The 25,180-nt window shown below is 50.1% G+C and overlaps 8 protein-coding genes across 8 annotated transcripts; 6 read left to right on the top strand and 2 right to left on the bottom strand.

Annotated features, from left to right (window-relative positions):
* Positions 1-689: 689 nt before the first annotated feature.
* Positions 690-1,642, bottom strand: N7503_000716 (RING finger domain protein; the record flags this gene model as incomplete). Its single annotated transcript, XM_057060277.1, has 5 exons — positions 690-778; positions 856-977; positions 1,035-1,276; positions 1,335-1,396; positions 1,474-1,642. The coding sequence occupies 5 exons, from the start codon at positions 1,640-1,642 to the stop codon at positions 690-692; spliced, it is 684 nt and encodes a 227-aa protein (XP_056927200.1).
* Positions 1,643-2,523: 881 nt separating this feature from the next.
* On the top strand, positions 2,524-3,766 carry N7503_000715 (trafficking protein particle complex subunit 13; the record flags this gene model as incomplete). The annotated part of the gene is made up of 4 exons (XM_057060276.1): positions 2,524-2,594; positions 2,712-2,835; positions 2,890-3,408; positions 3,479-3,766. The coding sequence occupies 4 exons, from the start codon at positions 2,524-2,526 to the stop codon at positions 3,764-3,766; spliced, it is 1,002 nt and encodes a 333-aa protein (XP_056927199.1).
* Positions 3,767-6,775: 3,009 nt separating this feature from the next.
* Positions 6,776-10,315, top strand: N7503_000714 (dDENN domain protein; the record flags this gene model as incomplete). The annotated part of the gene is made up of 4 exons (XM_057060275.1): positions 6,776-7,412; positions 7,493-9,808; positions 9,864-10,115; positions 10,173-10,315. 4 exons carry the CDS (start codon positions 6,776-6,778, stop codon positions 10,313-10,315), a joined length of 3,348 nt encoding a protein of 1,115 aa, XP_056927198.1.
* A 1,890-nt stretch (positions 10,316-12,205) lies between these two features.
* Positions 12,206-14,338, top strand: N7503_000713 (type I 3-dehydroquinate dehydratase; the record flags this gene model as incomplete). Its single annotated transcript, XM_057060274.1, has 1 exon — positions 12,206-14,338. One exon carries the CDS (start codon positions 12,206-12,208, stop codon positions 14,336-14,338), a length of 2,133 nt encoding a protein of 710 aa, XP_056927197.1.
* A 346-nt stretch (positions 14,339-14,684) lies between these two features.
* N7503_000712 (FMN-binding negative transcriptional regulator) lies at positions 14,685-15,497 on the top strand (the record flags this gene model as incomplete). The annotated part of the gene is made up of 1 exon (XM_057060273.1): positions 14,685-15,497. One exon carries the CDS (start codon positions 14,685-14,687, stop codon positions 15,495-15,497), a length of 813 nt encoding a protein of 270 aa, XP_056927196.1.
* Positions 15,498-16,325: 828 nt separating this feature from the next.
* On the top strand, positions 16,326-19,114 carry N7503_000711 (transcription factor domain-containing protein; the record flags this gene model as incomplete). Its single annotated transcript, XM_057060272.1, has 6 exons — positions 16,326-16,424; positions 16,500-16,566; positions 16,620-17,088; positions 17,137-17,315; positions 17,366-18,413; positions 18,469-19,114. 6 exons carry the CDS (start codon positions 16,326-16,328, stop codon positions 19,112-19,114), a joined length of 2,508 nt encoding a protein of 835 aa, XP_056927195.1.
* Positions 19,115-19,338: 224 nt separating this feature from the next.
* On the bottom strand, positions 19,339-21,709 carry N7503_000710 (peroxisomal copper amine oxidase). Its single transcript, XM_057060271.1, has 2 exons — positions 21,504-21,709; positions 19,339-21,414 (listed from the first exon to the last, which is right to left on the bottom strand). The coding sequence occupies exons 1-2, from the start codon at positions 21,616-21,618 to the stop codon at positions 19,421-19,423; spliced, it is 2,109 nt and encodes a 702-aa protein (XP_056927194.1). The 5' UTR covers positions 21,619-21,709; the 3' UTR covers positions 19,339-19,420.
* Positions 21,710-22,509: 800 nt separating this feature from the next.
* On the top strand, positions 22,510-24,202 carry N7503_000709 (Aldehyde dehydrogenase; the record flags this gene model as incomplete). The annotated part of the gene is made up of 3 exons (XM_057060270.1): positions 22,510-22,703; positions 22,769-23,137; positions 23,191-24,202. Exons 1-3 carry the CDS (start codon positions 22,576-22,578, stop codon positions 24,200-24,202), a joined length of 1,509 nt encoding a protein of 502 aa, XP_056927193.1. The 5' UTR covers positions 22,510-22,575.
* Between the last annotated feature and the right edge of the window lie 978 nt (positions 24,203-25,180).

Here is a 25,180-nt window from a genome sequence, read left to right as displayed (position 1 = left end):
AAACATGAGCCCTGCTGGTGTATTGGTTTAAGTCCCTCTGCGGTACCTGATCAAGTGCGTTGGCTAGTGATGATTTCCGGTCCTAGTTAAACGGCTCATGTTACTGGAGGGCGGGTGGGATCTGGCCTACGGGCTGGGGAAAAGTAGGTAGTGATCTTCCTTTTCTATTTATTCTTCATCAGACTAACATTTTCTCATATTATTATGAGTTTTCACGAGGGTGGAATGTGGTGAGAGCGAAGGAGTTGAGAATAAATTGCGGCCGTAAAGGTTATTGTTTCCAAACTGACTCAGGTACCTTCAAACCCTTATTTCCCTAGATTTCTGAAGACGCAGGTTGGGGTTCAAGACCTGGCTGAAGTGTTTCTTTTCCTTTTTCTCTTTCCGAATCTTTTTGTTGGCCCAAGTGGTGTTCCTTGTCTCTTATATGTCTGTTGGTTGAATGCCGGCTAGTGAATCTGTATACAGATACCATAGAATACAAAACATAAATAATTGATATTCAGTATCGATTCATAACGGCCTAAGTAACTGGTATGAATGAAATAATCCTGCGCGATAAACCCGCATTCGCCTTCGCCTTCGAACTCAAACCAAGTTCAGTAATTCTGTGCTCTTGATATTCAAATGTAGAGCCAAGCGCCACGGGTGTAAGGAGTCTAGCTGGCCTCGTTCGAGAGCGGGTCATGCTAGTAATAGTTATTATTACTAGCATACTGTCGCGGCCCAGAGTAGTACGATGGTCGGGCAGTTGAGAAAGGCGAGTACACGGAATAGTCTGTTCGGGATCATGAGTGTTAGCAAGTGCCAGATGGATGGATGGAATGGGGTGGGGATACAAAGGAGGATCCATACCGCGCAGAGTAGATAATCCGAACTGCGACGCCACATTGAGGTATCCGTCATCGCCAACATTGCCGCTCTGTCGAACTGTCTCGATATCGAGGTCCGGGGTTTCTTCTTTCCAGGTGGTCCGGCTGAAATGAACACGGTCAGCCCAATCCATCATGGAATTCCTTCTATCCAAATCTTACCAATACACACAGCGCACTCCAGCTCCTGACTTTCGAGTGGTAGCTGCCCACTGAGCGAAGCAAGCCTTGTGGATGTTATTACCACAGGCCGATTTGCACCAGACGATGTCCTCTGACGGTTGAAGCTCCATGAAGCAGATAGCACAGTCGCCTTCAATGGGCTTCCGCACGCCACCGATGAGATCAATAGGGGCAGACTGACGTCGACTTAGAGGAGAGCCTTGCCAGATTGTGCGAAGTTCCTAGACCGTGGGGAACATATGAGACCTCTGCATATCAATCGCATTAGAGGTCACTTACCGAGGTCAAAAAAGCCAGCTGGTATTGGAGTTCTCCTGGGGCTTTCAGAACGTATACAAGGGCTGTGCATGCCATCAGTAAGAATGAGATGTATAAATTATCGGATGGAGATATAGTGAAGGAGACATTGGAGGCTCACCGTAACAGATGTGCTTGCATTGATTGCCACTCCTCCCATCGGGACAGTCGCATGATGGTTCCTTCCTGATGATAGTCTTGTACATGTTGCCGGTTGACCCGACGATATCGAAGGAAATCTCCGGACTTTCACTCATTAGTCCAGTGACTGTGTGTCCTACAACGAACATTCTGACGTATGGTGAGAAAATGCATATTGAGTATAGTGATTGGGTGTACTAGGGTAAGTACCTCTGGAGTCTGATGCGACGAATTCTTTCGAGGAAAGTCTGTGGCGCATGATCACGATATCTTCTAGCCCGCCGCTCAACTCCATCTGAGCCTGATGATGACTTGCTAGTGTTAGGTCGTGATCTTTGATTGGTGGTCTTTAATTGGTTTTTGGCTGGTTTAGCAGGCCGAGCATGATGATGTGGATGGGTGGTTTTCCCGTTTGTCGGTGGCTCAATAGGTATCATTAAATAATCATCGTTCAACCGTGGACGAACACTGTTTGTAGATGGCTTGCGAGCAGCCTGTCTGGCATGCTTTGCAGGGTTAGGGGATGACTGGTTCCATTGCTTCTTTTCCAATCGCATAATTTTCTTTGAAAGTGTCATTTTTGCTATGATTGAACAAAAAAGGGTCAATAGTAAGGCGAGAAGTGCCTCACAAACTCAAAATGGCTATATTGAAGTGAACGCAAGAGAAATCAGGAGGTTTGGTGGATAGTTTCAGACTTCAACTGATGAACGTGTGTGGGTGTGAGGCTGACGTCATTGGTATGAGTGTTCAAATCTGAATAGGCACGGGGCTCTCGATGTCCCTGAAGACAACGAATAATGTGATTTGAGGAGACTAAGAGAAGGAGAAAAAGTTCAAGGAGAAAGACGCAAAAAAGCAAACCATGACTTAGTATAGCAAACGAAAGAGCATAGATTGACCCCATAGTGTTTGCACTGTTTGTTGCTCCCCGTTTGCTATCGCTATCGCGGCCACATGCAATCAACTTGACCTTATCATGACTCGTGGAGGATGGCCTAGATCACATATTCCTCTCTATTACTGATTGATGGCACGTTCTCGAGCTGCGTCGGGTGCCGAGGCCCCAAAGGAGCCCCATGGGGTCTCCCTGAAAGGTGGGTAAGTCTTGTGGAGTATCGTTGCGGACCAAGCTGACGACAATCCTGAAACTCAGTATTACGGTAAAGCTCATAGCTCTATTGAAATCGCCACATTGTGATGATTGACGTCTGCTAGGCTCTCTCGACCTTCCCTCTCCTATCAATCCCCTCTGCCTGCAGCCAATACCAAGATCTCCCCGAAGGCCTCATTAGGCTTCCCGTCTGCCGGTTCCGATGACCAGTTTATAATTACACCCAACGTGGGTCGATCCTCAAGCTTAGGCTGGTCCAGAATTGGCTAATGCAATGCACAGCTTGCTCTTCCCCCGGCATTCGGTTCGGTCTACGTCGGAGAAACTTTTGCTTGCACCCTCAGCGCGAATAATGAAATTAACGGCGATGAAACCGGGCGGGTCGTGACATCAGTGCGCATTGTGGCTGAGATGCAGACCCCATCATCCGTGGCGCCTCTAGATCTTGAACCATCGGACGATTCGGCGCACTCTAATGGTCTGCAAATTGGCGAGTCATTGCAGAAGATCGTTCGATATGATCTCAAAGAAGAAGGAAATCATATTCTTGCCGTCAGTGTAAGCTATTCAGAGACCAGGATCGGTCAGGATTCACAAGCAGCCAGTGGCAGAGTTCGGACTTTCCGCAAACTGTACCAATTTGTTGCGCAGCCATGCCTTAGCGTTCGGACCAAGGCATCGGAATTGCCGCCATTGGAAGTGAACAACAAATCGCTCGGCCCATATGGGAAAACACGTTTGGTCCGCTTCGCATTAGAAGCGCAGCTGGAAAATGTAGGGGATGGAGCAGTCGTGGTCAAGGTGAGCAATCCCTCGGGCATAAATATGCGTTTCAACTGGGAGGCTAAGTTTTGGCTTACGCACGCAACAGCAAACACGATTGAACCCCAAGCCACCGTTCAAATCCCAATCACTCAATTGGGATGCTTTGGACGAGTCGGCGTCGGTACCTCCGACGTTGAATCCGCGCGACGTGTTGCAAATTGCATTCTTAGTGGAGCAGGAAGAGGGTTGCCAGGAAGGCCTCGAAGCGCTCCAGAAGGATTTAAGGCGGGACGGGCGTGCCACTTTGGGCCAGTTGTCGATCGAATGGCGCGGCGCCATGGGGGACAAGGGGTTCCTTACCACCGGCAACCTCATGAGCCGGAAACGCACATGAAACACGGTGTGAGCCTGATGGAACGCTCCCGCTGACGACGACATGCCGGCCGAGTACCCCGGTGCATCTAGCCGTTTGGGCTGCCGGGCACGAGTGGGCCATGAACATCTGTGGAACCTTGAAATGTAGAACACGTACATACCCTAAGCCCAATGAATCGGGATTCTTTCGGGCATCATATCATACTCAAGTAGACTCAAGTGTTGACTCGGCTAAGGTTGCTTATTGTATAGGACTGGAAATCAACAAACCTGGTTTTAGCCGGGTATTCATAGGGACATTGGCTTCCAGAACTTCGCTCAGCTACAAGGCTGAGTTGTACCAGGATTTGATTAGCCTAGAACTATATGCCGAGCCGCACCCTACCGCAAGTTCCTGGCGCCACAAGCATGGGGCTCGGAAGGCGGCTTTTGCCATGCAGCTTGTGTTGAAGTTCTACGGTCCAGGCCTAGTGGATCTCCCACAGATCATGAAAACGCAAATACCAGTCTGTGAAGCCATATGTAGCCATTTTGCATGTATCAATAATTTATATTTCCACAAAGACTTGGGTATGTATACAGAATTCTAGCCCAGGATCGACCACCCAAGCTGAGCGTTCATGTATGAAGAGTCTAGACCCATCACCTGATGAAGCGTGGATCCCAGCCCACTGGGATTTTCAGCTCAGCTCAGCCTAGACCGGGCACGAGCAATCTAGACGCAACCATGTTGTTTACCCAATGATCATTCAATAGTACCCGATAACCTGAGTGAAATACAAGACTTTTTTTTTCTTGCATAAGATAGGACCCGCCCTTAATTAAAAAACCTTCAGCTTACAGGGGTTTGGGTGTGCATTGCCCACCGCTTTTTTCCTGCAAGATTAAGTACAAAGGACAGGTGCAGGTTGGGATAACCTTGCCGTAGCCTATCGCATGCATAACAAAAAGGGCTATTGGTGCACCAACATCCGACACCCGACACGCTACACGTAAGGTTCTCCTTCGGGCTTTGGTGCTACAGTGAGCGTTGCGGAAATCAAATCCCCACTAATGAGATGATAGGTCAAGAATGTGTATCTGTAGGACATAAGTAAGGGGTTAGGTGTAATCTCGATTTGAGTAGTATTTCCATCAGAATACACTGGTGTTTAACCCGACGTGTGTGGGCTTTTCATAGTAACTTTAGGTTCGTATTTCCGGTACACTTGCTAAAATTCCCAATGAGAAAGTCACACCCCCTCAGTGAAGGCTCCACCTCCATTCCTGATTCGGTAGGGATCGCTTCCCCCAGAGGCACAGGCCTCCACTTTTGTTGACTCCTGACTCAAGCTCGATGGAGTTCATGGAGTTCCCAAAGAATTGCTTACTGTAGAGTAATACAATATGTAGAACCATGATAGTGGCATGGTTACGTTTACATAGGAGATCATCCTCTGGATTACCCTCCGATCCATGGATCGGACTATCTATGAGTTGATAGCAGAAAACAAGTCATTGATATGCGACTTTAGCCATCGGAAATCCCCCAAATTTTTTTTCTTTTTCCCTTTCTACCATAAACTCCTCAGAAAACCCTGAAAATAGGTGACAACCCGGTGGAGAGTTGCCGTTGTAAGAATAAAAGCCATTGTACCAATCCCATGCAACGGATCAGCGGTTCTAAGGAACGCCATGTCTCACGGAGGCGACCAAAGTGACGTTACTAGTATATCCCGCCTCCAAATGTGATCACATTCCCGAGCCCTGACGAACCATCCATGACTCTTTACTCTTTAGTCTTCAGTTCGACCATTGAAGGTTTTGAATTCCAGGGGTGCATTAGATTGGTGCGATGTCGCTTGGCAAGGACCGAATTTATGTCGGACAAACCGTGGAACGAAGTCGGCCCCAGTGCTTTGGGTGAACGGTTGAATGGATCTTAATGGAGAGAGAGTCCGCTCCGAACCAAATGTGGGCAGATTGAGCTCCACTGAACCAAACAGCTCAGATGAATCGGTCGGTTGCATGTTCGGTGGAGACTTTCGCGGAGGTTGTAAATCTAGGAGATTGGGGAATATTAGTAATTCAAGACATCGAAAGAGAAGCTATTAGTTGATATATTTATTTTTCCTTTTTTCTCTGCTCCTCGTGCTCATATCTATGAATATCTTGGTTGTCAATCTTTTCCCCGATGGTCTGAAATCCCTTGTAACCGGCCAGTTACCGTGCAATGGCCTGCAGGACGCTCTCCCGTGTCAGACTCTTGTGCATCATGGCCGATTCCGTATGATAAAACCCCTGGGTACTGCGTAGTGAAAAGAGTATAGATAGATGTTATTGACGGTACTTTTGTTTAATATAAGGCTAATTAGAAAGTTATATGAGCTCCATAGTCCTATCATGACTTTTTTTTCTTTTTGATTCTAGTGGGGAAAAGTTCGGGGCGTGCGTGTGCAGGAGCTAAAAAGTACTTGGTCTGTGCCGAACTAAACTGTATCCGCATTACCAATGTGTACGCAACCATCCGCCCATGTAACTTAACTATTCACTAGGGAGAAAAAGAAATGTTGAAAGAGTAGGAAAAAGAAAAGAAAAGAATCCGACATTCCCCACATTCGTGCTTGCCTTTTTGTTTGCTCTTTTTTCTCGTTTATTTTTCTTTAGGGCATCGTCATATTCATTCTCTCCTTTTTTTCCTTCCCCGTCATACATACACATACATCAAACCCACCCAAAATTGATCTTCACTCCCAAACCCCTCGCCCCTCCTCCATCCCCGAAATTCTCCCTCTTTACCCCCCAAGTCCGTTCAAAAGTACTCAATCGATCAATTCCGACCTTATCCTCGCTTTCTCGATAATAGGCCACGTACCATTCCTCCGCGCTTCCTACGTCGCTTCCTTCCCCGCGCGGTTTTTTTTTTATTGTCGGAACTATCCACACCCCTGATTGATAAGCTTGGGGATTCTGCAGTCCATGTGGTGACAAGAGAGAGGGTATTCCGGTGGAACATTGACCAGGGTAATTGGTTTATTAAGACTGCACTATGTCTTCAACAAGCTCCTTAGAGGGCGCCCCTCTGGCCGATTACTTTTGGATTGCTGGTCTGGACGGATCCGAGGTCTTCGACACATATAGGCGGTTGGGCGAGGAATATCGTATCAATGGCGCTGCATCCCCGGGGCCGGCCCTCGCCGATGCCATTCAGGAAGATGCGGATGCCGAGGAAGAGGATCCCGCGGATGGTACTTCCCGGCCCGTCTCGACTTTGTACATGGGTTCGAATACGAGCCGTCGCGTGTCTCAACAGCGGCTGTCCACTGTTTCCAGGGACTCGGGGCAAACCAATGGCGCGAACAGCAACCGCAGTAGTATGACGGTTAAGGGCGCGTCGTCGCCGTTGCGTGCCTCCGCGCTGTTTTCCGAGGATTTCGATTTCGACCAAGCATTGGTTAAATTCGCGTCGGAGAGAGATACCTTTTTGACGGATTTGAATGTGAGCGCCGGCGCCATTACGCAGAATACTCGTCCTCGATCTCGGGTGCGGACTCAAAAGATTGTTTCGGAAGATTCACCTCAAGGGTCGCCCGGTCTCCTTAGATCCGGTATCGGGAGTGTTCGACGACACATGGCTTTCCGGGATATGAATAGCATGAAAAGACAGCCGTCTATTGCTCGACATGGTAAGGCAATTCCGTTCACCAGCAGCTTGGCGTGGGGGACTGGTGTTCTGTTGCATTGCTAACAATGAACTCGTCTGCAGCTTCGGTGCGAACGTCGCGACGACTCAGTAACTATAACTCGGTAATTCCTGTGCCTCAACCCCTCGAATTCTCGCCGTCCATGCATCCGTTAAAGCGCCGATTTGAGCCCGTCCTACTCGACCGTTACCCCACCCGCAATATGTCTGAAGAGCTGAAGCAGCGTGGAAACTTCCCAGATTACGTTCCGATGTTTGCTTTTCCGAACGATATTAACATCGTTTCTTCTGATGAACGACCGCGATCGACTTGGCACGGATTTGCCATGACAACGGATAATGGCTCCAAGCTTCATGCGATTTGCGTGATCATCTGGATTCCTCTAAACTCTCAGGCTGCGGATGAGCTTGAAAAGCGCTGCGAGGAATGGCGCAAGGATAATATGACGGATGAAGAGCGGGAATTGGCTGCGAGTCTGGGAGAAAGATTGGCTTCCGAGCGGGCGAAGCTGTCACAGCTGCTTGCCCAATTACCGAATGTCCCTTCGGGCTCCGAATCCCGTGAGCAACTCGAGGATGAGATCAGTGCGGTTGAGGAGAAAATCGGTCTCATGACAGACCTCTTGCGTCCGGTTCGACATGGTGCAGCCTCGAAGATTGAGGGCCTCACTGATGGCGATACTGGATTCTGGATTCCCCGGGCATACGGTATTCTTGGCCGAGAGAGCACAATGACCACGTTCTGGAAAGAATGGTTGAAAGCAATTGTTGTGCCAATGACAGAGAACTCCGTCCAGCGTGTTCCTCCTAGTTCTCCCCGTATGGGTGTCTGGCAACCCTTGGAGCGTTATGTGATGAACCTTTGCACAGAGGCATTCTGTCCGGTGTCCTCAAAGACACAGGTTGAGCTTGCAATACGAGAGCTACGCCTCTTCGCCCGGAAAGAAGCGCCGAATGAACTTCCAGGATCACGCAATACTGATCTTTACGCCTTGTTCCGAACCTTATCGGTCCCCAATATCATGATCCTATTCGAGTATGCCCTCACGGAATCCCGGATCATTTTCTTGTCCTCGCATACTTCCATGCTCTACCTTGCGACAAGAGCTTTGGTTGACCTTCTATTCCCACTGCAATGGACCGGTGTGCTCATTCCGGTCCTACCAGCACGTTTGATCCAAGCCATTGAAGCACCCTGCCCCTACATTATCGGTATTGAACGCCGCTATGAGAAGGTTGAATTACCAACCGACGACTTTGTACTGGTAGATCTGGATAACGACATGATTGAGAGTACTATTCGCCCCACCCCACTCCCTCGCCACCAGCGCAGGAAACTCCTCTCACTTCTGCAACTGGCTGCTCCTCTTCATAGTCGATGTGGTGTTCCGACTGGACCTCCGGCATACGCGATTGAGACCTACCCCTGGGACTCTTTCTTGACAGAATCTCCTGCCACCTACAACTCCAAAGCACCGGCGACCAACCTTGCCAAGTATGTGGGCCTCAATTCCAGCGCATTCGGCTCCGCCGCCGTGGTTCCCAACTCTTATCACCCCCCTATCTTCAATGCCTTCCTTCATGCGCGTCAAGAGCAAGCGTCTTCTCGAGGCTATTCTTCGAAGAGTTCCGATCGTCATGGGACTAGTGCGGGCTCCAGAGTTGCTACCTCCCCACCCTCTCCGCGAGAGAGTTCTCCAACCTCGGGTCACTTCCCTCCACCCCCTCCTACCCCTTCTTCACGGAATGATTCTGGTATGGCTCTGCAAGCTTCGCTGCGGGAGAAGCGTTCGGGTCACTTCGATGCTGCGTCTCGCAGAAGTTCCTCGTTCGGCGTGAACCGGCGTCCGAGTGCTCCATTCCTAGGACATACATCTAACCTGTCAGTCACGACTCTGAACACGGAATATGGCACAGGATCCACTTATGCCCCCTCCGTGTACGCCCAATCCACCATCGCCGCCTCCACCATTGTCCCGCAGGCTACCATTCAACCAGTGGGCAATTCTGAAGGCACGTGCTGGATTGAAGGCCACTTGTTCCAGATTCAGCCATTTGACGAGAAGATCGTCTGTGCCATCTGTGACGAGCGAGCCGATGAGGGGATGTATAAATGTTCTTCGTGCAAAATGATCGTCCACAACCGCTGTGCCTCTCAGGTCTGCCTAGTGTGCGATGCGGCTTTCCACGCTGATCAAGTTCGCGCTGCATTCGTGAGATGCTTTGCCAGTTTATTCTATACTTACAAGAAGTATCTTGTGCCTTCCAGTGGCGACAAGAAGAAAGCTGGCATGTACTACAATTTCAACATGGATGCTTTCATGAAGAGCCTTCCAACTGAGCATGCTGAGTATATTGCAGTTCTCCAGCAAACCCAAGGTAAGCGACGACCGTTAATATGGTTCGGTGACAATAGCTCATCTCATTAATTTAGGATTCAACGAGTTCATCAGTGAGCGTGAACGCACAAACCCCAAGACTAAGGATTCGAAGATGGCCCTGTTCGATGAGATTGTCCTGTCCAAACGCAACCGTGGCCGGACATCAATCTTCTCCGGTCGTTCTATGACAGATTTCTTGTCTGACACCTCCAACCATTTATGGCGGACTGCGAACGCGACCTTCTTCGCTCCCAGCCGCAGCCAGCAGAATCTCTCACAAGATTACACTCGCATCAGCACTCGAGGTGAGTAGGCCAAGCCGTTGTTTCTTACCTACCTTCAAGTTAATAATCTTTCAATAGCACCGGCAAAATTGGACACAAGTCTGATGACAGAGCCCCGCATGATTCATGGGGCCCCTCGGGTTTCTAAGACGGCAAATACTGCCCGTAGGAAGCCACTGCCTAAGCTCATGAATGGATTAGCGATCACCCCGTCCAGTTAATTGGTGTGAATTCTTCAGAGATCGTCCGGACATACTACCTGTAGCCGCGTGCGGCCCCCCTCCCTCCTGCATCTCCTCCAACCTGGCCTCCGTTGCCTGAAACAAATCCGGCTTTCGGCTCGGACTCGACTTCCCCGAGGGCGAGTCTCGCCCGTGTTTGCCCAAGAGATTGGCAATGCATGGACGGTACCAATCATCCCTATATGGACGGTGATGCAACCCGGGAAAGACAGACCGCTGGCCGGGCTGAACCTTTTCACCCTTATTCTCTCGAATCTCGTTTGAGCCAGCTCCACTACCCCTGCCTTCTTTTTGCTTTTTTTTTGTTGCTCTTGCAGGCTTTCTGCAGGACCAGGCCGATCAACATCGGTGACCTTGTCACTAGTACTGGTCACACATGCCCCCGATCAAACCTTGAAGCTTATCTCCCTCATCTGTGCTCTGGCGCCATTCCCGCTGGGGTAACTACCACCTTGTCTTGTTGATAGAACGCAGTTTATTCCCCCAGTCATCTTTCTCGTACATAGTGTTTCTCTTGGCTTGATGCCCGGTGGACTGAACAAAACAAAAGACGGAATTTAGGCTGATTTCATTATTTGCGATACATCGTTTGATTTGGTGGGCAATTTCCTTCCTACATGTTTTTTTTTTCCTTGTTAAGGTTGATATCCAATACCCCTTGATTCGGTTGGTAACTCTTTTCCCTCGTTTCTGTTTGAAGTACAGTGTGACGAATATGTTCATTTTTCGACGTTGCGCTATGATACGTTGACCTGGTCATTCTGAATCATTGTCATCGGGTGGATATTGACACGATGATAATCTCCGTGTTTGAATGTTTAATGATGTACTTGACCTGTGAATATGAACTGGATTCTGAATATACCATTGATATATGAAGTTTTGTCTTTAGTTTCCTCGGGACTGCTATAGCCTAAACCGAGGTAGTCCAGTTGTAACCGGTCAAGCAAAGGAATGTTACCTTTTAGCCTGTTAGGATCTCTCCTATCGGTAGTCGGCCAATCTGGGCAGTTATATGAGGGACCACTAAGCACCAAGCATTTCTAGGTCAATTTCCGCCCCATATCTAATCCAGTCGTTAACCCCGGAGTCATTGGCTCCACATAGGAGGATCTTCTTTGTAGGCGGAGATTTTCCCCGTATCAGGTCGTAGATGTGTCTACTGCCTTGTTCGAGGAAGTCTGCCAAGAATTATGCAAATTTAGGAATCCGGGCCCCATGAAGTACTAAAAGCTGATCGTTGTTCGTGAAGAAAGTTTTACAATGTCTTGATGAATGCACGATGCTTAAATCCGTGAATTAGAGGCTGCCACCTCTGCTAGTAACTAAAAGTCATCCATATACACGGCTAGCTCTCCGACCGCTATCAATCTTATCGCTGATTGGCGGAGAAATGCATCCCCGTCCAATCCTCCCCCGCGCCCCGGATGGATCCTCGCATTGTGCATTAGCAACTCGATTTCTTCCATCTAATGTCGCACTACGATGCCGTGGGTACATGGCCATTTTTGCCGCCTGCCCCGTATTAAACTCTATCCATCTACCGTGCGGCCGAATGGAATTGACTGGATTTTGACATCGGTTGAACTCCGCGCGCCTTAACCTTGCCCCTAGGCTCAAAATTCGTTTTGGCTCATGCGACGCGGATGCTACCTTCTCTTCGATATCCGTGCTTCATTTCCCCCTTTTCGTGGGATCCCAACAATCCAAAATTAAAGCCGGTTTCGCGTGGCTTGGGGAAAGCTCTCCTGACCCCTAACACCTTGATACCGTGACACCGACATTGTTTGCAGCCTCGAACGTGCTTTCACATCTGGTTCAAGGCGGGTTTTATAATCTAAGTATGAACATACTTGTGTCTGCTATGAGATGATGCCCACAGCCCTGCCGCCCATGGCGACTCCGTTGCTTGACGAGACTGCTGTCGTCTCCTTGCCACACCCTGGCCCTCCTACAAACAACAATGCTGCTACTTCCACCCTCAACATTTCCACCTTAGTCGATCCTCCTGCGCCTCCGGCAACTCACACCAATGGAACCGCGGTGTCATCCTCCCGTCCTCCGACGAGTACCATTGTGATTGTGTTCGGACCGAATCAAGAATATATCGTGCATATGGTTGCGGAAGTGCTCGGGAAACCATGGACTACAGAGACATCTCTGGCCACACTGAACAGAGTCGGCGATGTAGTCGTGGTCGGAGTTTGGGCGCAAAACCTACACCGCAGTCTGGAAGGGTGTGACAGGTCGTCGCTCGTGATAATAAACACCCACTGCGTGGAAGATGGATCCGCGCCGGAGGATCAACTGTCAGAAATATGCGACTATGAATTTTTGCACTCGAAAAGCGCATTCCTGCGACGGGATCTAACCCGCTTTTTGTCGTTGATCTTGGGCCAGACGAGACCGCATGAGGACCTTCGTACCAAAACCCGGACGAATTTCATTTCGACGACCTTCCCGGACGTTCATGCCGCGCTACCGAATTTAGATATCCTTTCTGTTGGCTCGGATGCGGTGGAGATCCGTGTGGATTTGTTGATTGAGCCTGGAACTGGAGCGGGATCAGTGCCGAGTCTAAGATATGTGGGCCAGCAATTGATGTTGCTTCGACAGCATACGGAATTACCTATTATCTTTACTACGCGATGTACTAAGGAAAATGGAAAGTTTCCCATGGATGACCCCTGGCTGTTTTACAAGTATCTGCGACGAGCGATCCAGTGGGGTGTCGAGTATGTCGACGTGGAATTGTGGTTGCCAGAGGACATCAGACGACGACTGGCCCAAGTCAAAGGACATAGTACGATTATGTCGGCTTTCCACGATTTCTCAGGAAAGTGGAAGTGGACATCTCCCGAGGCTCAGCGCATCTTTGACGAGAGCACCAAGTACGCCGACATTGTCAAGATGATCGCCATGGTCTCGACAATGGAAGAAAATTACGAGCTGGAATACTTCCGTTCTACCATCAAAAACCGTGGTTCGGGTCCGTTATTATCAGCCGTGAACATGGGTCAACTGGGCCAACTCTCCCGTGCCCTGAACACCGTTTTCTCTCCAATCACCCACCCTCTTCTCCCAATGATCGCAGCTCCAGGCCAGTTAACGGCAGCTGAGATCAACGAGGCCCTCCACATCATGGGCCAACTGCCGAAACGCGACTTCTACGCTATTGGCTCATTCCGCGCGACGCCTCATTCGATGTTTATGGAGAAATGTCTCAACGAGCTGGGCCTGCCGCACTCATTTAATTCCATCGATCGCGGGCCCAAGGGCTCAATGGAGGCTGTGATTATGCAGCCCCAGTTCGGTGGTGCATCTGTTAACCCGCCAATTCCTAGCTCAACGACCTATATCCCAGCCATTAGTGACGCGGCGCGTGCCATCGGTCTCGTTGACACCATCGCCATGAACACAGTCGGAGATAGGCCATTAAACGGTGCAGCCCGTTTCATAGGCGAGAACACCGCTTGGAAAGGTATCCGCGCAACCTTAACACGAGACCACGTTCCCTCCGCATACCGCGGGCGAGCCGCAATCATTCTATCGGGATCCGAGACGGATGCATCGGCCGCTATCTTTGCACTCCGCAATCTCGAAGTCGGTCCCATCTATACCGTCGGATTTAAAGCCTCCGGTCCATTAGCCGCTGGCCTGGAACCTTTCACATCAATCCAATCTGTGAAATTGGTTGAGCAACCCTTTGTCATCGTCTCGGCCCTCCCACCAGAGAAATCCCTCTTGGTCCAGCCCCTTCTGCGCCACTATCGTAGTAACGGTCGATCGTCACCGACTACCACTCGCGGAAAGGTTTATCTAGATTTGACTACTGGGTCGAGGAAGGGTGATCCGCTTGCTGTAGCTACCAGTGCTGGGTGGACTGCGTATGGGTCGGAGGATGTTAGCGCTTGGACTACTGTTGAGACTTTGCGGTTGCTTGTTGGGCAGAACGTGCCGTTTGACTTTGTACGCATGGCGTCTGGGCGCTCTCTGTTCTAGTTCTAGGTAGCTTAGCACTGGTATTGGCGGGATTCTTTTGTTTTCGGTTATATACATTTATATTGCTGAAGGCGATGGCCATGCAATAGACGTTGGCCTCGATCTTGTTTGGAGTCAAGAGGAATGAACTCAAATCAACATTTGTAAGCTAAGCCTTTCCCAAGTGTGTTTGTTGTCTAAATGCTGTACATGTAGATATTCGTACACCGAGATCCTTGTCCACACATTGAATTCACGAACCTTCCATCTCCGATAAGCCTTATCAGCAAATCCGGGGTACCCCTCATTTCCTCCACGCGTACGCCCCTTGCACTTGTCGTATACGTATAGATGCAAGTCTTCAGTCATGCATTTACGCCCCGATCATGCCGTACGGGACCTCCGAACCCTACACGCCTTTATCCGCGCCCACCCCCTCGGCGTCCTGACCACTTCCCTCCCATCGGAGAATCACCCGACACTCCAATGCAGCCATATCCCATGGGTCCTGGATAGCAAACCACCAACCACCGCAGAGAGCAATGCACCTTTCCTTGGCACAATGCGGGGACATATTGCCCGAGTAAATCCTCAAAGCAAAGCCATAGTCGAAGCCGTCACGGAATCCCGTGCCCAAACCCCCGCAGAGGTTGAAAAGAAAGGCGGGGGCGATATACTTTCCGAAGAAGTTATGATTGTGTTTACCAGTCCAGTGGACCACTATATCACACCAAATTTCTACACGCAGGGCAAAGTGGGTGGAAAGGTTGCGCCGACGTGGAATTACGCTGCTGTGCAGGTCTACGGGCGCGCACATATCTACCATGACGCGAAAGATGAGGGTACGGGCGAGTTTCTGCATCAGCAGTTGACTGACCTTGCCCGATTAGGCGAGGAGGGGGTTATGGGATTCCAAGATGGTGATGAGGGAGGTAACCCGACCACTGGTGCACACACTCCGTGGAAAATAGCCGATGCACCCAAGGAGTACATCGCGACATTGAAAAAGAATATTGTCGGGATGCGGATTGAGATCACCCGGATCGAGGGCCGTTTCAAGGTTAGCCAGGAACGACCGGTGAATGATCGGAATGGAGTGGTGGAGGGGTTAGAAGGGATGCAGGGTCGAGCGCGAGAGATGGCCGAGTTTGTGAAGAGTGGCCGTGTGCTAGCTGAATGACGTGATTAGAAGCCTTAGAGCGTCGGGTACTTTGTATATACTTTTCTCAACTGGGATTGTGGCTGACACTACAGTTCATACGTGCAGATGTGCGGACCTTCGGTTGGATAAATGCTTGTTTCGCGAGTGCATTTCTGCAGGTCATAGAACCTCGGAATTTAGGAATTATAGAATAGAATTTTCGAATCGAGTTCTTTAGAGTCTGGCAACCTCCGTATCGAAAACAGTAGCCGTGGGCGTCGATCGGGACTCGTACATAAGGGGAATTACTTGCATGAAATCCCCCGCCGGGCGCTTAGACGTTCTTCATCCCCGATCTGGTCGTGCAGAATGAGGTTTTGGGTAAATCGCTTCGGATTATTTTGTGGGGAAAAGGGTCCTGAGGTATTTCAGGAATTAGGGATTCAGGGATTTAGGGAACACTGGAATAGGTTGGAGGTAGTTGTAGGATCGCGAGTGCCGAACCCTAACGGCGGGGAAGAACAAACGGGTAATGATCCCCGACGGTCTAGTACCGGGAAATAGATTAAGGACGCAACACAGGGTAGACTATGATGAAGAGAAATCAAGGACTAACTGAAACTAGCTATTAAGTGAAACAGATTCAAGGAAGTTAAATTACTTAGTTCCCCCTAGGTAAAAGTCAGGTGTGGAACGATAACTCCGGCGGCACTCTGTACCTTTGGCTGCCACCTTCTCCGCATTTTCCCTTTCTCCACAACCTTTCCTTCGCCCCTGTTCCCCCTCAATTAGGATTAGATTTTCGCTCATGTCTTCCATTTTATTCTTCTGTTAATCCTTCTTGTTCCATCCTCCCCAAATGTGACCATGTCTCGCCCTCAGGTCAGCATCGACCGGCTTATGCCTCGCCGCGCGACAATCGAACCGCGCGAGGCAATGAACTGCAAATCTTGTCGCAAACGAAAGGTGGGCGCAATCAACCATTTGAATCATCTTTAGTAGCCTCGGAATATTGGCTCACAAACCATCAAACCATCACAGATCAAATGCAATCGTCTGCGACCGAGCTGCGAGGCCTGCAAGGTCTTTCAAAGTGCCTGCGTTTATGGTGAGTCGTGGAGCCCCGGCCCGCCGATCCCAACCATCTGATCGTCTCTGCAGATGCCATCCCGAAAAAGCGCGGCCCCAAAACAGATGTGCTGGAAGCCCTACTGAAGCGCGTCGATGGTCTGGAAAAAAGACTCCAGGATGAAAAGAATCCCATCTCGCCTACCTCCCCGGATCAGAAACCGGAGGAGCTCCCGCTAAGCCAGCCAAATGGCCGTCGCAATACCATTGATGCCTCGGCTTTTTCGCCATATCCATCCGGGGAGTCGCGACCGTCAATATCCACGCCTATATCGCAGTCAGAGCAGTTCCCGAGGTCGGGAGGACATGGCTCGTCGCTGAACTTTGCCCAGCCACCCCCGACACAGAATGGCGTGTTATCTGAAATGCTGTTGGACACCTTCTTCGCACGATTACATGGAAAGCCATTTTTCATCTTGGATGAGCCTAGTACGCGACAGCGCCATCAATCAAATCAGCTCTCGCCACATTTGGCTATGGCTATCTCGGCCATGACGTTGAGGTATGCTGACTTGCCACTGTAGGACAACAGGACACTAATGCGCGTTAGGTATACACACACGATTGGTCAACCGGAACAATCCTTACACATGGGCTTGGATGCTGCTTTACAAGCGCGCCGGATGGTTGACGTGGATAACCCGACAGTCGAAGCCTTACAGACCCTACTTTTATTATCGCAGGCTTTCTTTGCCTACGGAATGGGAAAGAAAGCATATATGACATTTAGTACGTACTACCTTAACCTCGATGACCTGGCCTTGGCTAATGTCAAACAGCAAGCTGCGTGGCTATGGTAGTCGCTTTGGATTTGCTGCGCGAAGTGCCATCCAAAGCTAGCCTAACGTTACAGGAGCGTGAGATGAGACGCCGACTATTTTGGGCAGTATACCTTATGGATCGCTTTATTGTTTGTGGATCACGTCGTCCGTGCCTCATCTCAGACCACTCTATCGTCCTACGTCTACCTTCATGGTCTCCCCACGCGGCGGGTCTGAACATGGAAGGAGAATTGTTCCATGTTGGTCCCAACATTCAATACTCCGCAGACTCGCGCCGAAAGTCTCCGAGTGCTGCATCGTTGCTCATCGACATTACCCGAATTTTGGGGGTGACAAATCGGTATTTGGCTGCCGGTGGAGTCAAGGGGGACTCCCATTTCCCTTGGCATGCTCTTTCGAACCTGTCCAAGATTCGACAGGAGTTGGATATATGGGCCGCAGGGACACAGGATGTATTTGCATCGATTGAGACATTATTTGGTCATCGTGAGAGTACCACGCTACTACTCAGCAAGTTGATCTATCATCTGGTCCACTGTTTGCTGTATCGTCCATTCTTGCCCATCGACCTAGTGGAGCTTAGAGGGACGGGCCAACACCAATCGTGGCAGATCGAGGCTACAAACTTATGTTTCTCCCACTCGAACGCCATCGCCGAGCTCGTTGAATTGGGCCGCAATTCTCCACTTGTCGAGTGGCCTGCCTTTGTCGGATATTGTGTTTGTACGGCGGGCACTGTTCATGTTCACGGTGTGCACTATAAAGGCCGCGAGGGTGAGGTCTTCTCATCCAGTGCCGAGTTCCTGACTCGTGAGATGCACCAATTGACTTGGCTGCGCACTGCTTGGGCAGGAGTGCAACATCAACGCGAACTGCTTCAAACCATCTATACCTGTCACGCAGAGCTGGTGCGCAATCTTGCAAGCAGCCCAATGCGCTTTTCACCTGTGTTCCATCTCGAGGATTTCCTGGACAGATATCCGGGCTTGACAGTGGATGGAGCACATGTTCGATTACTGGATTCCGGGGACGAGCTACGCCCAAGGTAAATATACTCCCCACCCTTTGCCCCTGATCCACACTAACGGAATCAAAACTAGTGCCTCAAACCTGGTCGACCGTCAAGAACACTACTACCAACGCCCAATGGGACCCCCATCATTCCAAAATCCAGGATTCTACCCTGACAGACCAACACCCCCCTTCCAAAAAAATCAAACTCCCGACTCCGAAAGACATAACTCAATACCGAAAATCCAATCCCAACCAACGCTCTCCCCAGCCCTCCAATTCCACCAACCACAATCCCAATCCCATCCATCTCCCTCTCTCTCTTCGATTTTCCCAGTCCAATCAACAACAGACCTATCTCCGACAGACAACAGCCACCTCGCCCTCCCCTTCTCCCCATCAGCATTCGGTCTCTCACCGCCAGCCTTCCTAACGGATCCAAGCCTAATAGCCCCAACCCCACCTTCAAATCCACAATATGCTACCTTTCCCTTTGACGCACCAAATCCAAATATGAATGGTACTACGGCCTTGACGCCTGGTGCACAATCACAGACGTCTGGTTCGCATACTGCTGGTAGTGAAACGGGTAGTTTAGAGAAGGATCCGTTTCTTAGTTTGTTGGAGCAGTTGGCTGAGAATGAAAATTCGCAGGGTGGGCCCAGTGAGCTTGATTTCTTTTTGACTGGGGTCGAGCAGGAAGGGGATATTAATGAGGCTGAGAAGGAGTTGTGATGATAATATATATGTATGGGTTTATGGGGTGTGGGGTTGGTATGCTTATTTTGGATAAGCTTTGGTCTTAGTTTCTTGGTTGTATTGTGTAGGTTTGCGACTCGATACCCAAAATATTTCCATTCGTGTTCCGGTTTTTCGTTTCTGATACTACCAGCATTTGAGCAAACCGATGCAGGTTACCAGGCTGTCTACTTGAATGTGGATGTACAAAAGGAGTAAAGTGAAGTGTATCAAATGAATTCAAAGAAAAGCCTATTTACATATATTCAATCATATCAATAACAATTTTCATCACCAGGGCATTTACAGTCTCGACGAGCTAGCCGGGGCATTAGCCGCACAACAAGACGTAGGGAAAGCATTTTTAGACTGGGTATCAACACAGATAGCAGAAGGAGGAACCCAGAGACCAGGGTTCTTCTCGTGGAAATTGGAAGCACGGAGCATAATGCTCACAGGCTCAGCGGGCATAACAGGGAAATCCTCCGTGCGGGGGAAATGTGTCAAACCGAACTGCAGGTAGCAGACAATATCGGTGTTGTCGATGCTCTCGTTCCGGTTGGCCCAGTCCAGAATTGTGGAGTTGTGGGGGTGGTTCTCCTCGCCGGTAGACTGGCAGACGTAGTCACCAGCAGGGAAGAGCTCGTAGTCCTTGTAGGGAGTGACCCAGAGAGGTTTCCGGGCGAAGGCGGCACGGTTGTAGACTGTGCTGCCGGGCTTGGCGAGGAGGGGAGGGCAGGATGTGTTGACGATCTTGTAGCCGACGGGCTTCTTGGCGATCTTGTTCATGCGGTTGGGGTTGATGATGTCCCAAGTGCGGTTTGTCTCGTAGCAGTACTCTGCTGCGCCTTCAAGGGCTGTGCGGAGGGGAGTCTTCTTGGAGTAGAAGGCGTTTCCGTAAGGGTTCTCAGGGGAGCCGACGGCGGCCTCGGAGGAGACAGCGTCGTTTTGGACGACGGAGTTGTTGGGACCGTCGATTTCGGGGTCAATGCGGAGGGAGAAGATGTGCTGGTGGTTGTGGGCGGTGATTTGAGGAGCGACCTGTGTTCCGAAGGGAGCGGCCTCCTCGGTGGGGTGGAGGCAGTAGGTGTTCAGCATACCGGTGAGCTTCATCTCGAGCTTGTAGGTTCCGTCGAGGCTGAAGGTGTGGTAGAAGCCGTACTCGTAGTTTGCGGCTGTGATGATTTGAGAGACGATGAGCTTGCGGTCGCGGGCTGAGATGACCGTGCCATCACGGTAATCGGTGTGCTTGTATAGGAGGCCGTTGTCCTCCTCGTGGATGCAGATGGCGTTCTTGATCACGGCAGCTTCACCGTTGGCGGTAGACATGATTCCGTCCATGTAGTGGATGGCTCCCTTGCAATCACAACCCAGCTTGAGGGAGTTGGTCATGAGACCGGTACCGTACTCACCGACATCGAAGGCATGCTTCTTGTGGTGGGGTCCCTCGGGGGCACCGTAGGGAACGACCATCTCGACGACACTGATACGGTTGAAGAGGGTGCGCTCGCGGTCCTCGTACATGTCGTGGGTGCGGACGTCGGAAATGACGATACCCTCGCGGTAGTTGAAACCGATGTGCATCTTGAAGTTGGCCCAGGAGAGCTCATTGCCGCGGACCTTGAAGGAGACACCCTGGGGCTGGGTGATGTCGATGGGCTTGAGGCGGTCGTGGTTGTACTTGTCGCCAATGTACTGGGGAAGGTAGTTGTGCTCGGTGAGAGGCACAGCGGTGCGCTCACCGTTCACCAAGCGAATGTCAACACTGAGGACCTCCTCCTTCTCGGTATCGGCCACAATTGTGAAGTCCAATGGGTGGGCATATTGGTTGTCGAACTCGGAAGTGCGGTAGTAGGCGAGACCCTGCTGCAGACGGTGCTCGAAGCCCCAGCGCTCATCAATACCGATGGCCCAGGCATCAATGAAGACCTTGGACATATCGGTGATACCGAGATCGGCACAGGCACGGATGACACGGGAATCCTTGCGAGAGATGCGCTCCATAATATCCAAATCCTCGAGGGTAAGAGTGGGCATGACCTCAGTCACCTGCTTCCACAACTCGACCTTGCCAGTGACAAGGTTGACGACAACCTCAGCGACGGCGCTGGTCTCGCGCTCAAGGATAATGGCGAAACAGCGGCGATCGGGGGCAGGGATCTTTCCAGCGCGGAAGGCCTGGTACTCGGCCTTGGGGGGCTCGCGCAATGTGAGGCAGTTGAACTTAATGGTCTTGGGGCTGGCATATTCGCGGATGAGCTTGGCAGCCAAAGGAATTTCCTTAATGGAAAGCTGGTCTATTCCACAATTCAAATCAGTGTCTGTTGAGGGGTGTGGTGCAGATTATGCACAAGGGACGTTTTTTTTTTGGGCTTATCGCACGTACCTAGCGGGTGGGGAGTTCCCTGCGGGAGCATAGCATGTGCAGCAACACTGTCATAGTCTCCCTCCCGGAAGATGGTATAACCCGGGATGGAAGTGGTATCGGGGGCAGACGCCATTGTGAAAATTGGGTATCAAAGATTGACTTGATGAAGCTGTAACAAAATCTCAAAGGCCTTCCTTCCATGGCCTTATATAGTCTGTATCCGCTTTTATCAGATGGATAGAAATCCGCATGGACATTCCCAATTAGGCAGTCAGGACGTTGTCTGGCCAGATAGCGTGGATCACGACTCTACCCGACTAAGCGCCTCCCGTGGTTTGCTCTTTCTGGCGAAAGCCTGGAGAAGGTCTACGGGATCCCGTTGAACGTGCATTGGCCTGTAATATCTTTTGCGTAAAGTCTTTTACCAACGGGAAATTGCACCAATCAGACCACCGGCTTATCCCCCGGACTTGAGTGCAGCCCCCGAACAAGCATCCTGGCACATCTACCTTCACCGATCGGGTAATTCAAACCCAGAGACTTTGGTCTTTTCTCTCCGACACGTGTGTCATGTGTCATGACTTTCAAGCTTATCCTTATCGCGGGGAACCACGTGAGAAGTCGTTGCCACTTGCTTATGTACTACCTTTTACCATTGACAGTACCACTTTCGTATATAAGAATGAGTGTTACACATTAGTATAGCATGAAATGTTAAACAAGATAAGCTCGTCGTGCATATTTGCCACCTTTAGAATAATTCATTAGTGTGTCTCTCTATCGGAGATAAATGATAAGTCCTGAGGCAAGGCGTGGACCTACCGGTTTAGGGTTAGCGCCCCGAATACCATGATTTGCATCTCTTACATAACCCGAGATCAATCTGGAGTGTGGGGCGACTACATTGCTTCTCCAGAGTTTAAGCGGGACTCATCCGCCTTCCTCTTCCGGGAGGTCGACCCGAAAGTGTTATCTAAATCATGCACGATAACGTAGCTCCAGCTCCGCTTGGACTTAAGTCTCCGGCTGTACTTGACTTAATACTCGTTGCTTTCGACTCTCCCATATTGGTAAACAGCCATTCTACACCATGTCTTCATTAACAGTTCAATGTACCGCACCTAATGGTCGCACCTGGACCCAGCCCATTGGGCTGTTCATCAACAACAAATGGGTGAAGTCCTCGGATGGCGCTAAGATTGCCAGCATCAACCCGGCGTGAGTGGTCTTGAGCTCAATCGTACTGCCCTAATTGTGGGACTTAACTGACATTCTTTCCATAGCACCGCCAAAGAGATCACATCCGTGTATGCCGGTACAGCTGAGGATATTAACACCGCTGTTAAGGCTGCGCGTGCCGCGCTGAACCACCCCAGCTGGCGGGACATGTCGGGTCTCGACCGTGGCAAGTTGATGAACCGTCTCGCTCAGCTCATCGATGATAACAAGGAGACTCTGGCTACTATTGAGACTTGCGACAACGGAAAGCCATACCAAGTTTCCTTGAACGATGATATGACCGAGACCGCTGAGACTATCCGCTACTACGGTGGATATGCGGATAAGGTGTTTGGACAGGTTATTGATACCACCGTGGACAAGTTCGCCTACACCGTGCGCCAGCCAGTGGGTGTTTGTGGCCAGATCATCCCGTGAGTTCTCATTTCGAGGTATCCGAAGTCAATCCCTAACGAAATCTTTCTAGATGGAACTTCCCTCTCTCCATGGCAGCTTGGAAGCTCGGTCCTGCTCTGGCCTGTGGTAACGCCGTTATCCTGAAGCCCGCTGAACAGACCCCCTTGTCCATCCTCTTCCTCGCCAACCTCATCGTCGAAGCCGGATTTCCTCCCGGCGTCGTGAACATCGTCAACGGCCACGGTGCTGTTGCTGGTGCCACTCTCGCCTCGCACATGGACGTGGACAAGATCGCCTTCACCGGAAGCACCGCCACCGCCAAGCAGATCATGAAGATGGCCAGCGTGAACCTGAAGAACATCACCCTCGAAACCGGCGGAAAGAGCCCTCTTATCGTCTTCAACGACGCAGACCTCGAGCAGGCAGTGGAATGGGCACACATCGGTATCATGTACAACCAGGGCCAGATCTGCACAGCTACATCTCGCATCCTAGTCCAAGATGAGATCTATGACCGCTTTATCGCAGCCTTCAAGGCCCAGATCAAGAAGGTCTCTAAGGTCGGCGATCCATTTGACGAGAACACTTTCCAGGGTCCTCAGGTGACCCAGGCTCAGTATGAGCGTATCCTTTCCTACGTCGACGTGGGTACCTCTGAAAAGGCTACCCTTGAGTGCGGTGGTAAGCCCTTCAAGGGCCCTGGTGCTGGCAATGGCTTCTTCATCGAGCCTACCGTTTTCACCAATGTTAAGCCGAACATGCGCATTTACCAGGAAGAAGTCTTTGGTCCTTTCGCGTGTATTTGCCGCTTCAAGACTGAGGAAGATGCTGTTCAGATGGCTAATGATTCCACATATGGCCTTGGAAGCGCTGTTTTTACTACCAACCTTACCCGTGCCCACCGTGTTGCCAAGCGCATTGAAGCTGGTATGGTCTGGATCAACTCTAGCCAGGACAGTGATTGGCGTATTCCTTTCGGTGGTGTTAAGCAGAGTGGTATTGGTCGGGAACTGGGTGAGGCTGGATTGGATGCTTACTCGAGCTTGAAGGCTGTTCATGTTAACATGAAGTCTAAGCTTTAAGCTATATGTTTGTCATTTTCGGGTTACGTTACTTTTGTATATAAGAATCAGATTGGACGACTTAGATTAAAATATCTCAGAATGGAAAAGCGTGAGTTTTTTGACACTGTTATGCCATTTTCACTCCAGTTTTAGTCTTTACCATCTTCGGGCATCTGCACGCATATGCGAAACGCTTTCAGGTTTTCCTGTTTGAATAATTTCAAATGGTCGCACTACGCGAGACGGTGGGATAAAACAGATTCAGTTCCTGCCCCTTGTCAACTGCAAGTGTGTATGTTGCGGTGGTGGCCTGTTCGCCAGAGAGACCAGGACTGCCCATAATAATGAGGGATCATGAATTAGTAATACAGAATGGACCACCTTCTATCAAGACCAAGGTTTAGCCACTGGGGTTGTAGAACCTTGGGAAAGATGGACTAAATTGTGTATCCCTACCTACATGCGCGGATATATATCATTCCTACTGAGTCACCTAGAACACTAAACTTACTACTCTAAGTAGCTAATTATTCATTTAATTAAGCTACTTACTAGACAGGCATAGATATACTAAATATATAAACAAGATTAAGCAAGAGCAAAAATTTGGTACCTCTCACCTGGGTTTTCCTTCTTCCCCAGGGCCTGCCCTCTCCTTTCTACTCTGTAAATACTTAGTTCTTGTCTTCAACACGAAGGTTTTTAGAAAGAAGTCAAGCAGTTCTATGCTAGCGATTCCAAAAGTGAATCTGCATTTTCTTAGTGGCATGCCTATGGGCAGGAAATTCCTGTTCAAACCGTCATATTTTGCATATCTTCCCAACAGCTTAGGTCCTGAGGAACTGGTATATCTCTTTGGTGCCCAGGACAAAGAATCTATCAAAAAGGAAAATTTTGACCCATCTACACCGGCCAATGTTGAAGATATTGGCACAGTGTGTTCCATTTTTGAGATCCCTGATAACTTTCTTGATTGAGTTTCAAACACTCACATAA

This window comes from Penicillium pulvis (genome assembly GCF_028828015.1).
Source record: "Penicillium pulvis strain IBT 33274 chromosome Unknown contig_10_segment0_segment0, whole genome shotgun sequence".
Taxonomy (NCBI): domain Eukaryota; kingdom Fungi; phylum Ascomycota; class Eurotiomycetes; order Eurotiales; family Aspergillaceae; genus Penicillium; species Penicillium pulvis.
This window is presented reverse-complemented; position numbering and strand designations above follow the sequence as displayed.